General features: G+C 43.2%; 1 protein-coding gene across 3 annotated transcripts; it reads right to left on the bottom strand.

Annotated features, from left to right (window-relative positions):
• Window positions 1-1101: 1101 nt before the first annotated feature.
• Window positions 1102-15029, bottom strand: LOC112237571 (enhancer of polycomb homolog 2). 3 transcript variants are annotated; one of them, XM_024406188.2, is made up of 14 exons: window positions 14605-15029; window positions 11697-11856; window positions 11219-11364; window positions 10829-11035; window positions 9136-9284; window positions 6711-6840; window positions 6248-6466; window positions 6046-6129; window positions 4804-4952; window positions 4319-4641; window positions 3521-3642; window positions 3186-3336; window positions 2636-2933; window positions 1102-2420 (listed from the first exon to the last, which is right to left on the bottom strand). In XM_024406188.2, exons 1-14 carry the CDS (start codon window positions 14755-14757, stop codon window positions 2405-2407), a joined length of 2307 nt encoding a protein of 768 aa, XP_024261956.1. In that variant the 5' UTR covers window positions 14758-15029; the 3' UTR covers window positions 1102-2404. The 3 variants fall into 3 exon arrangements, with proteins under 3 accessions (XP_024261956.1, XP_024261952.1, XP_024261961.1); XM_024406184.2 differs by having other exon boundaries at window positions 1102-2404; XM_024406193.2 differs by lacking the exon at window positions 1102-2420 and having other exon boundaries at window positions 2878-2981.
• Between the last annotated feature and the right edge of the window lie 211 nt (window positions 15030-15240).

Genomic DNA, 15240 nt, shown 5'->3' with positions numbered 1-15240 from the left:
ATAGCCTGGAGGTGGTTTTGGGTCATTGTCCTGTTGAAAAAACAATGATAGCCCCACTTAGCACAAACCGGATGGGATGGCGTATTACTGCAGAATGCTGTGGTAGCCATGCTGGTTAAGTGTGCCGTGAATTCAAAATAAATCCCAGTGTCACCAGCGAAGCAGCCCCACACCAAATCGTTCATGCTTTATGGTGGGAACCACACATGCAGAGATTATCCGTTCACCTACTCTGCATCTCACAAAGACACAGTGGACAAATTTGGACTCATCAGACCAAAGGAAAGATTTCCACCAGTCTAATGTCCATTGCTTGTGTTTCTTGGCCCAAGCAAGTCTCTTATTATTGGTGTCCTTTAGTAGTGGTTTCTTTGCAGCAATTCGACCATGAATGCCTGATTCACGCAGTCTCCTCTGAGCAGTTGATATCGGTCTGTTACTCGAACTCTATGAAGCATTTATTTGGGCTGCAATTTCTGAGGTTAGTAACTCAAATTAACTTATCCTCTGCAGCAGAGGTAACTCTGGGTCTGCACTTGAAGAAACTTTCAAAGTTCTGGACATTTTCCAGATTGACTGACCTTCATGTCTTAAAGTAATGATGGACTGTCATTTCTCTTTGCTTATTTGAGCTGTTCTTACCCTAATATGGATTTGGTCTTTTACCAAATAGGGCTATCTTCTGTATACCACCCCTACTTGTCACAACAACTGATTGGATGAAAAGCATTAAGGAAAGAAATCCACAAATCAACTTAACATGGCACACCTGTTAATAATAGAAACACATTCCAGGTAACTACCACATGAAGCTGGTTGAGAGAATGCCAATCGCGTGCAAAGCTGTCATCAAAGCAAAGGGTGGCTACTTTGAAGAATCTCAAATATAAAATCTATTTTCATTTGTTTAACACTTTTTTGGTTACTACGTGATTCCATGTGCTAGTTTTGATGTCTTCATTATTATACAATGTAGAAAATAGTAAAAAATAAAGAAAAACCATGGAATGTGTAGGTGTGTCTCAACATTTGACTGGTACTGTAACTCACTGTAAAAGAAGAGTGGTGAAGAAATGGCGTAAACCAAAGGAAAGAGAGTTGTTATACTGATATGTATAGATATATTTATTTCCCAGCATTTCTTTCTGAAACACTCCAAGAACAAGTAACAGGGAAAAATGTATGTCTGAAGAAATAGTGCATGAACACTAGGCATTACTAATTATCTAAACATGTTTCTAATATCTCTACAGGACATCACTAGATCAACTACATATCTACAGGGGAGGTCAATCACTGACCATCAGACATCGTTTCAACATGTTACTTGCCCCTTGACCAAAGAAGAAAAAAATACCCCAAAATATTGATGTGCACCCCCCAATCCAAAGGGGTAGTCGTTCAAAGAGTTGCCAAGTAATGTGCAAGATTATACAGCGCAATACATAACAGATAGAATGGTAATATTCCTGTGTACTGTTCATTGGCTTAAACTCCCTACCCGTTTAAAAAAGGCAAATATATTATAAAAAATTCTTGCTTTACATCTGCAGATTGATTTTAGGATGCATTTATTTGTCATTTGGATTTAAATGTAAATAAATAGGTTTGTATGGAGAATGGCTCATTTTTAAGATTTCTTCATTGTTTTGGAAAATTCGGCATTGAATGAAAAAGAAAACAGAATAAAAAATTAAAAAGACAATCAATTCCTGTTACAACTGACAAAGTAACAGAAAATACTTGTCTGAAGGGGAAAAAAATGCCACTGCTAATCTACTTACAAAAGACCATAACTATTCAATTTGTGAAACCAAATCAAAATCAGGCTCATTTCCCATCTTTAGAAAAAAAGCACAAGAACCAAATATACTAGCAAGACCGATGCCCATATTTTGCTGATTTGTTTCGTCTGTAGAGATACAAAAATGTAAACATTGCAAAATAAATAGTGGTAAAATGAGTGATACAGGATCCGTGGTTCATGCTCATGATCCCAACAAACGTTTTTTTGCATTTTTACATGTACTATATATTGTTTGCATTTTTCAAGTGCAAAAGCATGATGTCAAATTTACTAGAATTCACATAACAGAAAAAAAGAAAACATACTAATGATACAAATATACTATCTTACAAGGTAGTGATATTCTCAATTTACAAAATGTACATTTATAATATTGACACGTTCAAATTTTTTTGATATGCTCGATTCTGTATAGGTCCTTGTATACGCGTGCCCTCTGGTGGCTGGGGCTGGAGCTTGCGTTCTGTTTGTCACATTCACCGGTCTGAGCAGAATGGCGATGAGGGAGGAGGAAGGGAGGGGGGTTATGTCACCTCCATTGGTACTGTGGTCTCTGATATGCCGTTCAAAGTATGTCTCTCAGGTTCGTGAGTATCCCTACAAAAATGAATAACTATAGTAATTCATTATTCAGATATATATGCCTGGAAAATGAAAACAAATGTATATCAGCCATTCTAAATAAAATAAAAACAAGAAATTAAGACTCTAGTAATTGCTGGACAGGTCAAAAATAATGAACATACGGATATATATTCTGGTGTGTTGATGAGGCAGAAGTTATGGACATACTAAAATACATACAACTGAAATGTATTCTGGTCTTACCTGGCCATGCTGCCGATGGCAGAGGCGGGCGTCACCATGGCCACACGGTCCAGGCTGCTGGCAGCCACGGCGGCCAGCTTTAAGGCAGACGGCGAGGGGGCAGAGGGTCTGGCGTTGTGGTGGTGATGGGCAGGGGAGACAGCACTGCCGTGGCCTCGGTGGTTGGGCAGAGACTGAGGCGAGGAGGAGGTGGAGTGGGCAGGTAGCGGAGGGCCTCCGCTGGAGGAGGTAAGACCTGACCTGTCCAACCCTGTGCCGCTCTGGGATGTGCTGGTGGAGTGAAGAGGTCTGGAGGTCCCTGCAGGAGAGGTGATATGACACCGTCAAACCTGAGTAGGCCTATTACCTGAATAAGCACATACCTTACATGTAAATTAATGAGGTGGGGTGGTCATTTAGCATCCCCCGATCAGAAACAATAAGTATTTTTTAATTCCTCCAATATTTGCCTCCACTATGGTACCAAACTACAATAGAATATCAGAGAAGAGTCCATAGATTTAAAATGTATGACATTCTAATCTAGACAACATGTTCATCCAAAGCTCACCCAAAGTCTGGACGACCCCATTGACGCTGGTATTGTGTGATTTGTTCTCATTGTTGACCTGGCCTGATGCACTGATGACAGCTGATGCCGCAAAATGGGCGCTAGCTGAGTCCAGAGTCTTCGATATGATGCAATCAGTGGAGCCAGAAGTCTACAACACAATATTAGTAGTCTTTAGAATCTAACACTGCCATAACATACATCAAAACATATATACACTGAGCTGTTTGAAACCTACCAACATATAAATGGATATGACAATGTTTTCTGCCCCACCTACTGGAATTCTGTGTATATACAGTTATCTTTGAAGAGGTGAAAGACGGTGTGTGTACTTGTGTGTTTTGTCGCTCTGACAGTGAGGAATGCTGCTGGGGAGGAGCAGCTTTCAGCTGCTGTTTCTGCATCTGGGCCAGAGCCTGCTGATGGACCTGGTACTGCTCCTCTGTGATGCCTCCTGTCAGTACAGGAGAATAGGGACAATACCATCAGACAGACACAGACACAGAGAGAGATAGAGAGCGACAGAGAAAAGAGAGACAGAGAGGGGGAAAGTACACAGCAAAGAGGGAGGGAAAATGAGCAGATGGAGACCTGTAGTAATCTTTGAAGGGAGGAAAATATGGCGAGGAGATAAAGACTGCCTTGGTTACCACTCCCTAACACTAGGGGTCCTAGTGGCAGAAAATGCAGCTAGGAGTGAGTGGCCGCAACTGATTGACTGGAAGTTCCTTGAAGTGCAACCCCCCTAACAGTCTACGGTTCAGTGGCAGCCTTTCCACTTCCCTGCACAAATCATGTCTGACTGGGAGTTATGAATCAACACTTGCTGACAGTCATGAGAACAGTTACTGTTGAGAAACGAGATGACAGTCTGCAACCAGGGGGCTGACGAGGAAAAAAAAAACACCAAATACAAACAAACCCCATCTGACCTGCCTATTTTCAATGTAGAACCAAATGTGTTCCACAAGCAGCACAATTAAAAAAATACAGCCAACTTGGAAACTAGGCCTATACAGTTAAATTATGTTTGGGACCGGCTTGGTTCCAACATATAAATGCAGAGGCCGTTGTGAGATGGAGGGTTGGACTTTAGAATCACCATGGGGTGGGGTTGAGGAGGAGCTTACCTTTGCCACTTCTCTTGGAGTGAACCAACAGCCCTCCAGACAACGTGGTATCCATGGAAGATCTGCCCGTCCTCGTGTCACCACTGCCGTCACCCTGGGTGGGCCTAGGTCTGAAACAGCGCCACCTCAGAGCCTGGATGTTGCTCACGATGTCTGCCAGTGACGAGGCAGAGCCAGGCATAGTTCTGTGGTTCTGTGAGGAGGGCCAGGGATCAGTAAGGTCTGGAGCACAAGGCCTGGTGAAGGGGGAGGATGTGGCGACGGCTGAGTCCAGCTGCTTTAATGCGATGTCCAGGTCTGATGAAGCCCGATCCAACAGGATCCTGAGGAGAGGGGGAATTTGTGGAATCTTAGTGACAATTCAATCAGATTTCATTCAGAGAAATCACAATGCGAGTTAACATGTATCAATGGCCCTTAATAAAACAACAGAATACCTAAACAAAAAGGAGATAGATAGGTGGATGATAAGAGGAGTTGGTTACCTGCCACCTCGCCCCACCCTCCTGCGTGCCAGTCCCACACAGCGTTGGGGTACAGAGAGGGCAGTAAGGGAGTGACGGTGCCGCAGGGCATCCAGCCCTGCTAGCTCAGGGTGATCCCACAGAAGGCCAGAGCTCTGGTCCACAATGGGCTGCAAAGACAGGCAGAGGAAACAGTTACTGATTTAGGCTACCTATAGCACAGTATCATACAGACAGGGCCAAATACCATCTTACCAACAGACTAGACCCAATACCACAATATTACCACAGACCAATAACAGGGTTCGCGTTAACACAGGATTTTGCATTTTCATGTAGAAAAGAAATGCTAAAATGCTTCTAATTGTAAATTCTGCTCAGTTTGCTCCAAATTACAAATGCAAAAGGAATCATTTTGTGCTTCAGTCGCACTTCTCAATTTAGCCTTTTGATTTGAACATTTGAAAAGTTTGTGTGTATTAGGCTATTTGATTTAATGTATAAATGTTACAGAACATTGGTTTCACTAATAAATATGTTGAAATAGAAACGTATCATTTGGTTCCGTCATCAGTCTTTTTTTATATAGACTTTTTCTATCGTGTTATTGACAGTATGTTTGTTCATTCCATGTGTAACTGGGTTGTTTGTGTCGCACTGCTTTGCTTTATCTTGGCCAGGTCGCAGTTATAAATGAGAACTTGTTCTCAACTAGTCTACCTGGTTATATGGGCCAGGGTATAAGCCAAGTCTGCCTGTAACCAACCTAAATAGGCCTATAACCCCATTCTTATTCTATTCAGACTTTAAAGAAAATATAATTGGAAATTAGCTATTATCAGGCTGGTTAATGTGATGCATGTCTGTTGAATTTGGAAAAACCACCCCGCACACAGGCCCCGCACCACCTACTCAGCCAGCCAGGAGTCGTTTCTGCGTTGCGGCCGTGGCATACAGCATACTTTCGACTCAACGGTACATGCTAAATAGAATGCGACGATGAGCACATAGTATGCAGTTTAAGTATGTCAAACTATTAGGGGGATTCGGACACAGCCATTATTGACTTTCAATATAAAACACAGGTGAAATGGTATAAAACGCTAACTAAATAGTTTAAGATGCAGATTTCTTTCATGGTCTACGTTTTGAAAATGTCGATTTCTGGAAGCAAATGCCCCCCTGTAATGATGTGTGGAATCGGAACTGAATGTGAGAGAATATATTTTAATTGCACTTCTTTCTGATTGCAGTGAGACTCACAGCAAGGTAATGACAGCCTGCTTTCCTTCTGAAGGCAAATGCACCATCTGGATCATTCTCCTCATCTGGTTCTGATGGTGGAGACTGAAAGAGACAAAAAAAACAAGACTTCAAAATACATACTTGCTCACAAACCAATTAAGACAATGTATGAACTTCACCATGAAACTGTCATCAGGACCCTGTTCTCAGAGGTACTGACCAGTGGGTAGTCCTCCTCCTCGTCTCCAGAGCTGTGGAAGTCATACTGTTTAATATCAGCCTTGTTAACGATGTGCTGGCGCTTGGTGGGCCTGCCAGGGCGGCACAGGGGGTCCCGCCTGGCGTACTTCTTCTTTGGTCTGACAAAGTCAAAGGGATCCTCGTCCTTCACCGAGACGTGGTGGTGCCCATGGTGCTGGAGACTACCAGACTTGTGCGTCTGAAAGAGAAAGATCATGGAATTAGAAGTTGTGAAGTGTCAAGAGCCAGAGACCAGATTTATTCATGGTAAAATGTTCAGAGTGAAAAGAGGTCATTGCTGTATTCAAGTTCTTTCAACGTAATCAGTGTGCTGCCGGTGCATCCTGCAGCATCCCCTCTTCTGAACTGCTTCAATGTCAAACGTAAAAACATCAGGTAAAAGTAGAGTTAAAGTTATGGTTGATATAAGCCCTTATATTAACCTTGATCTCAGCTTTATGGTTATGGCGGTTCCCGTTCGTTAGAGTGATTGGAGCAGTGTAGATGGGCTTCTCAGCCAGAGGGGCCGTCACCTCACTGAGGACTTCACCCGTAAAGTCACCCATCTGATATCTACATGGAAACAGACAAATAATAGGAACACATTTATTCAGTGCCTTGCAAAAGTATTCATCACCCTTGGTGTTTTTCCTATTTTGTTGCATTACAACGTGGAATTTAAATAGATTGATATTTGAATTTCATGTAATACACAAAAGTTTAAATTGGTGAAGTGAAATAAAATAAACATTGTTTCAAAAAAATAAAAAATGGAAAAGTGGTACGTGAGTATGTATTCACACCCTTTGCTATGAAGCCCCATGCAACCAATTACCTTCAGAAGTCACATAATTAGTTAAGTAAAGTCCACCTGTGTGCAATCTAAGTGTCACAGGATCTGTCACATGATCTCAATATATATACACCTGTTCTGAAAGGCCCCAGAGTCTGCAACACCACCAAGCAAGGGGCACCACCAAGCAAGGGGCACCACCAAGCAAGGGGCACCAAGCAAGGGGCACCAAGGGGCAAGGGGCACCACCAAGCAAGGGGCACCACCAAGCAAGGGGCACCACCAAGCAAGGGGCACCACCAAGCAAGGGGCACCACCAAGCAAGGGGCACCACCAAGCAAGGGGCACCATGTAGACCAAGGAGCTCCCCAAACAGGTCAGGGACAAAGTTGTGGAGAAGTAAAGATTAGGGTTGGGTTATAAAAAAAAAACATCCCACAGGCAACATAAAATCCATTATTAAAAAATTGAAAGAATATTGCACTACAAACCTGGCAATGAGGGAATTAATAAGAGGCAACAAAGCGACCAAAGATAAACCTGAAGGACCTGCAAAGCTCCAGAGCAGCGATTGGGGTATCTGTCCATAGGACCACCTTAAGCTATACCCTCCACAGAGCTGGGCTTCACAGAAGTGTCCAGGAAAAAAATAAGCAAACATGTTTGGTGTTCGCCAAAAGGCATGTGGGAGACTCCCCAAACATATGGAAGAAGGTACTCAGGTCAGATGAGACAAAAAAATGAGCTTTTTGGCCATCAAGGTAAACACTATTTCTGGTATGAACCCAACACCTCATCACCCCAAGGACAACATCCCCACATTGAAGTATGGTGGTGGCAGCATCATGCTGTGGGGATGTTTTCATTGTCAGGGACTGGGAAACTGGTCAGAATTGAAGGAATGATGGATGGGGAAATTCTTGAGGGGAAAACTGTTTCAGTCTTCCAGAGATTTGAGACTGGGATGGAGGTTCAGCTTCCAGCAGGACAATAACCCTAAGCATACTGCTAAAGCAACACTTGAATGGTTTAAGGGGAAACACTTAAATGTGTTGGAATGGCCTAGTCAAAGCCTAGACCTCAATCCAATTAAGAAACTGTGGTATGATTTAAAGATTGCTGTACACCAGCGGAACACATCCAACTTGAAGGAGCAGGAGCAGTTTTGCCTTGAAGAATGGGAAAAAAATCCCAGTGGCTAGATGTGCCAAGCTTATAGAGATGTACCCCAAGAGACTTGCAGCTGTAATTGCTGCAAAAGGTGTCTCTACAAAGTATTGACTTCGGGGGAGGGGGGGGAATAGTTACGCACGCTCAAGTTCAGTTTGTCTTATTTCTTGTTTGATTAACAAAAATATTTTTCATCTTCAAAGTGGTAGTAGGTATGTTGTGTAAATCAAATGTTTCAACAACCCCCCCAATATTTTATTCCAGGTTGTAAGGCAACAAAATAGGAAAAATGCCAAGGGGGTGAATACTTTCACAAGCCACTGTACAGGGTGAAAAAGACAGAAGGGAGGGAAAAAAAGGCAGCAATTTGTCCATCATTCATATTGACTGACAGTACTCAACAACATGTAAGGACAGGCTGTTCTCTTTTATCACCATGACTAGAAGAAGTCTGTTACAGTGTTAGAAACTAAATGAGTACTGCAATATAGGGCTCCTGAGTGGCGCAGCTGTCTAAGGCACTGCATCTCAGTGCTATAGTCGTCATTACAAAACCTAACCCTGTTTCAATTACCGGCTGTATCACAAACGGCCGTGATTGGGAGTTCCCACAGGGAAGCGCACAATTGGCCCAGCGTCGTCCAGGTTAGGATTTGGCCGGGGTAGGCCGGCATTGTAAATAAGAATTTGTTCTTAACTGACTTGCCTTGTTAAAATAAATAAATTATATCACTCAGCATGACCTCTAGTCTGCTCTGACACAGGAAGCCCTGCTGAGTTACACCATGTAACACTAATAAGGCACTGGCTACAATCACACACACATAAGAAACAGGGCAAACAATCTAACACACATACTGGCTACCATCCCTCTAACCCTCCCCCCAATTGCTTTTAAGGCTCACCTTTTCTCCACCACCTCCAGTGTTAGGTGCAGCAGCTCTCTCTTGCTCTTCTCCCTCCTCTTTATCATCTCCAGGATGGTGACCGTGCGGCTGAACTCCCTCCGGAGCTTCAGCATCTTTTCATAGGACGCCTCGTCATTCTTACGGTTCTGAACAAGAGAGAGACACGGTCAAACAACTATTCAAACCCTCAGGATCATCAAGCCGACACAGGCAGACTTGCCAACCGTAAAGAATTTAAGAGTACCACCGGCACACACAAATCTGTCGTTCTGCCCCTGAACAGGCAGTTAACCCACTGTTCCTAGGCCGTCATTGAAAATAAGAATTTGTTCTTAACTGACTTGCCTAGTTAAATAAAGGTAAAATAAAAAAAATAAACACTACACACTTTCTAGGTGAAATTTGGGGGTAATGAGTCTAGTCAAAATGTAAACTGGCCTGAATTAAAAATTCAGAATAATTCAATTACAGGGTGCAATGCAGTTGTCTAGCTTACTTTAGGCTATCTGGAATATGAAACTGAACTAGGCCTATATGAGCTGGTTTCAGATCTCCATCCCTGACCTCATCCATCAAGTCTGACTACTATTCATTCAACATGTTTTGTTGTCATGGGTGAACTGACTATTATCACATCATTAGCAGGCTAATACTGTTAACATGCAGCTATATCAAGAGGACAGATCAAGTGCTGATTAATTAAGATATGCCTACTAATCTTTAACAGTCTAAAATAACTTTCCATGAAGGACAGTTTTAGCGGAACATTTCTCTGCCATGTCTGTTTCCATGCACGCAGTGACGGACAATGAACCACCGCAACACTGCACGCTTCCTTGCTCGTCAATGAGGTCGTGCCTTCTACCGTTGCTTAGATCAAAGCTTGTGCGGGCAAGAAAGTGTTCTCGCCTAATTGACTACCTTTGTCTTAATGACACCTTAGCTAAGGAGCTAACAATTAAATAGTAGTGGTTGTGCTTAACCAACACATACAATTTTGGAACATGTATCGAGCAAACAGTTTGTTCTCCATTTCCCCACACATCAGTTGTATCAACAGATGAAGTGGAGAGCTGCCATCAAGCCCGAGGGAGAAAAATAGTACTACGACTACGGGGGGCGGGACGACTTTTTTTTCTCCTCGCGCAAGTTCTCTGATTGGCTCAGCTCCACTATGTGCCAACTCAAAGCCTATTTTTGCCTATTTCTGGGAAGTTTCTTGTACCGGTGTACTTTGACCTCAAATTGCATGCATGGTACACAAAATGCCTGCAGATTAGTAGGTCTGCAGAGGTCCTGACTGAGTTAGGGTATAGAGATATTCAATAAAATTCTTGGAGAGCACATCAATGGGGCATATAGCAATTAAGATCATTGGGCCAGTAACCAAAAGGTCACTGAATCGAATCCCCGAGCCGACTAGGTGAAAATCTGTCGTTATGCCCCTGAGCAAGACACTTAACCCTAATTGCGCCTGCAAGTCACTCTGGATAAGAGCATCTGCTAAATAAGTCAAATGTAAAACGGGACTAACATGAAACAAATTACTTGCAACACAATGATAAATTAAATTGTGCAAGGCTTCAAACCTTGAAAGAATAGATAATTATTGCCCGATAGTGAACCTGCATCTAATCGAAGTGTGAGGGGACACACTTTCAGTTCAAGCTATGTGATTCTCCTTTCTCACCTTCCTGGTCTGCATCTTCTCTGTGCGCCGTCTGAAGGCCACATAGGCGTCGTTGTTGGTGGAGCCGTCTCTCTTCTCCTGCTTGATGAGGGGGATGAGCGTCGGGCCTTGGCAGTTCTTCCTCTTCCTCACCCAGTAGTCGTACACTGACTTCAGGAGGTAGTCATCCTCGTTCAGTAGCAGTTTGGCCTCTGTGATAGTGACCAGCTGTGAGCAAACAGAGATGGAAGTTTAGTTTATTACAGTGTTCCTGTGATTATTTTCCAGAGCAAAGCCTCTTAAAGCAACATTACATCCAGGCCCTCTGGCATTAAAACGGTAAATCTTCTATTAGCACAGAGAAGCTCTCTTGATAACTGCTGCTGGTCTAGATGGAGGGTGTTATGTTACCTGGTTTGTGCTGGCTTTCTCCAACCTGTCTACCATGGTCTCAAACTGTATGGGTTTGATCTCCATCTTGCGGTTGAGCCTGTTGAGGAGAGTCTCATCCTCTGAGTCCATGTCATAGTCTGGCTGCTCATTATCCAGACCCAGGGCTATGAGAGGAAGAGAGGATGAGATTAGGTCAGAAAAAAGATCTTCTTGGTGCAAATTCATTAATGTAGGACCTCTGATTACAGCTGGTTGGCTGAGGACAGATTTCATCTTGTGAAAGTGATTTGTTAAACTATAAAAATTGACATTACACATGGAGTACCATATTTAACAAACATTCAAATACCGGTATAGAAGTAAAAACCCAAACCTGTCCCTGCATCAATACCAGTATATCATAAAATACGGTATACCACCCAGCCCTAGTGTGTGTAAGAGTTGGATGGGAGGGGGAGTAGCCTACAGAAGCTGCTGCCAAGAAAATGCTACTCACGCTGGATGTGGAAGAGCTGTTTGGGGATCCTGAGCTCTCCTTTATAGAGACGGTCGTAGTAAGTGATGTTGCTCTCTGCCTCCGGCACCGGGATGACCATGTTCTCCTTCTTTTCCCTGAAAACCGACTGAGCAGAGATGGCCCTCTGGAGATGGTGCTCCTGAGGGAGAGAAAGATTGACATATTTAGAAAACCTGTACTGGCACAATTCAGACAAAAAGAGAGAGACAGACAGTGTATTAGAGGGCGAGAGGAAGAGCGAAGGAGACATTGAGGGAGTAAGGGAGAGAAGAGGTAGAAAGAAGAGTGAGCAGAAAGTTTGATCCTGTGTTTACTTAGTAAAAACCTAGGACTATTACATGGTAACAGAATGATGCTGAGAATTAGATTTAACTTTAAAATGTATGTCCAACAAAAACCAATGCAGATCCAAAGTTTGTTAACAGAATGATTATGCTGTCATTCTGTTACCAATCTTTGAATCTACACTGTTCTTTAAGTAAAATGTTTTTTTTTGTTAAATGTTGTGGACATTTTTAAAAGTAGTGTTTTTGCTGAGTTGCACAGTTTGTTTAATTTTGCAAGTATTGGTTTTTGTTTGGCATACATTTTAAAGTGAAAGATCTGAGTCTCAGCAGCATTCTGTTACCTTGGAATTGGCCACTACTAACATCTAATCTTCAATCAAAAACTACCATGTTTGCAAGGATGCATTTCATATGCTGTACAGTCAGCAAATAACACCCGTCAGCAAATAACACCCTGTATGGAATGGGTTCATAGGCTGCACAGGCAAACCAACAGCGGCTTGCAGCGGTATGGTGATGAAACCTCCTGCAACAACTTGAAAGGTGTAGGGCTCATTTTAGTGCTGTTGGACTAATTGCAGGCAATACTAAATCTGCACCGATGTAACAATAATACAGATCAAAGAGAAGTAAGCTAGCTACATTAGTCTACAAATGTGCCATGGTTAATTTATGGCGCCTTGGCTTCCTATCTGTCACCCAAACATCTCCTGCTTAGTAGTAGTACGTTAGCTAACATTACTTTCTTAGTGAAAAGAGTCTCATTGACCCCTAAGTTAACTAGCTAGGGACTATATTTGGTAAGCTAGTTAGCTAACTAGTTAATTCAGAAATATCAACCCCTTTTCAGGACACCGTCTTTCAAAGATAATTCGTAAAAATCCAAATAACTTCACAGATCTTCATTGTAAAGGGTTCAAACACTGTTTCCCCATGCTTGTTCAATGAACCATAAACAATTAATGAACATATACCTATGGAACGGTCGTTAAGACACTAACCAGACGGTAGGCACTGGGGCTCCCGAGTGGCGCGGTGATCTGAGACACTGCATCTCAGTGCAAGAGGCATCACTGCAGTACCTGGTTCAAATCCAGGCTGCATCACATCCGACCGTGATTGGGAGTCCCATAGGGCAGCGCACAATTGGCCCAGCGCTGTCCTGGTTTGGCCAGCGTAGGTCGTCATTGTAAATAAGAATTTGGTTTTAACTGAAAACTTAGGACACCGAAGAGGCCTTTCTACAGACTCTGAAAAATACCAAAAGAAAGATGCCCAGGGTCCCTGCTCACCTGCATGGACGTATCTTAGGCATGCTGCAAGGCGGCATGAGGACTGCAGATGTGACCAGGGCAATAAATTGCACTACAGGGAGACAGGACGGACAGCTGGTCGTCCTCGCAGTAGCAGACCACGCATAACAACACCTGCACAGGATCGATACATCCGAACATCCCACCTGCAGGACAGGTACAGGATGGCAACAACAACTGCCCGAGTTATACCAGGAACACTCAATTCCTCCATCAGTGCTCAGACTGTTCGCAATAGACTGAGAGGCTGGACTGAGGGCCTGTAAAGCAGGTCCTCGCCAAAGTGCGGTTTTGTCGTCAAAGGAATGAGCGTTACAATGAGGCCTGTACTCTGGAGCGGGATCGATTTGGAGGGTCCGTCATGGTCTGGGGAGGTGTCATCGGACTGAGCTTGTTGTCATTGTGCGTTACAGGGAAGACATCCTCCTCCCTCATGTGGTACCCTTCCCATAGGCTCATCCTGACACGACCCTCCAGCACGACAAAGCCATACTGATCGTTCTGTGCGTGATTTCCTGCAAGACAAAGAGCCTGGATCTCATTCCCATTGAGCACGTCTGGGACCTTTTGGATCAGAGGGTGAGGGCAATTCCCCCCCAGAAATGTCTGGGAACTTACAGGTGCCTTGGTGGAGGAGTGGGGTAACATCTCACAGCAAGAACTTGCAAATCTGGTGTAGTCCACGAGGTGGAGATGCACTGCAGTACTTAATGCAGCTGGTGGCCACACCAGATATGGACTGTTACTTTTGATTTTGACCCCCTCCCCTTTGTTCAGGGTCACATTATTCCATTTCTGTTAGTCACATATCTGTGGAATTTGTTCAGTGTATGTCTCAGTTGTTGACTCTTATGTTCATACAAATATTTACACATGTTAAGTTTGCTGAAAATAAACGCAGTTGGCAGTTTCCTTTTTTTGCGGAGTTTATAAAAAGGTTGGATGAGAAAGCACTGACGGCAAGTTTGCTTAGTTTGTTACTACACCGCACGCACGTTTGTTATCAATCGCAACATTGCGCAAGTCACCAATAAAATGTACGTAAAATCATTTACGCCAGTAGTCGAAAAAAGCACTACCAATCATAAGCAAACCTAGACATTTACGCTATGAGTATACATGGCGTAAAGACTACGATTTGCTACGCAACGAGCGTGAAATGACGGGACCTCAGCATAAATAAACAAACATACGTACAAAATGTTGCGTAAATACATCAAGAATACAATCGCACTACTGTGCACATTAAATCATTTAAAGATTTTTATATTTAAAACGTTTTCTTACCGATTCTTCTTCTTTTTCCATCCCCGTAGGCATCTGCGGCACAGCCCGGTTGATCGAAACGCAGTCATTTAGGTCTGGAAGGTCTTTGTTGCGGTATATGGGGAGAGGTTTGGCGGCGTCTAGCGCTCGCGCTCGGAACGATAGTTTACTCATTGTTTGCCCCTATCGCACTCACATAGAACGCGAAGGAAACATGTATCCCGCCAGAATTCGCTAAGAAAATCGGTATAAATCCACAAGGGACTCGGTTGATTTCACAATAGTAGGATTCATTGGTAACCATTCGGTCGAAATCAAATGCGAAAAGCCATTTCTGGTCGAGTTTAACTGGATTTAGAAGCTATTTTTCTCGGGTGATCCACTCCCAGTGCCATGAAAAACATGGCGGACATGTCCACAGCGCCTGAGCAATCCCGACAGCCAGCGCGAGACATCTGAAAAACATGGGCCCTGGTGTTGCGCGCGCATCTCATACAACATGTATGAAAAAGTCATTAAACTCCACACTTTTAGATTTGCCTAGTAGAGTAAAGTATTACTTTTAAGTTGTATTGAAAAACACGTACAACATAAAACTGTGGGGATTGTTCACTTACACCAAACACTAGTACACTTCAAGTAGGCCAATTCCAGGTT

The sequence above is a fragment of the Oncorhynchus tshawytscha genome, linkage group LG03, assembly GCF_018296145.1.
Source record: "Oncorhynchus tshawytscha isolate Ot180627B linkage group LG03, Otsh_v2.0, whole genome shotgun sequence".
Classification (NCBI taxonomy): Eukaryota; Metazoa; Chordata; class Actinopteri; order Salmoniformes; family Salmonidae; genus Oncorhynchus; species Oncorhynchus tshawytscha.
Note: the sequence above shows the minus strand (reverse complement) of the source record. Positions and strands in the feature narration are given on the sequence as shown.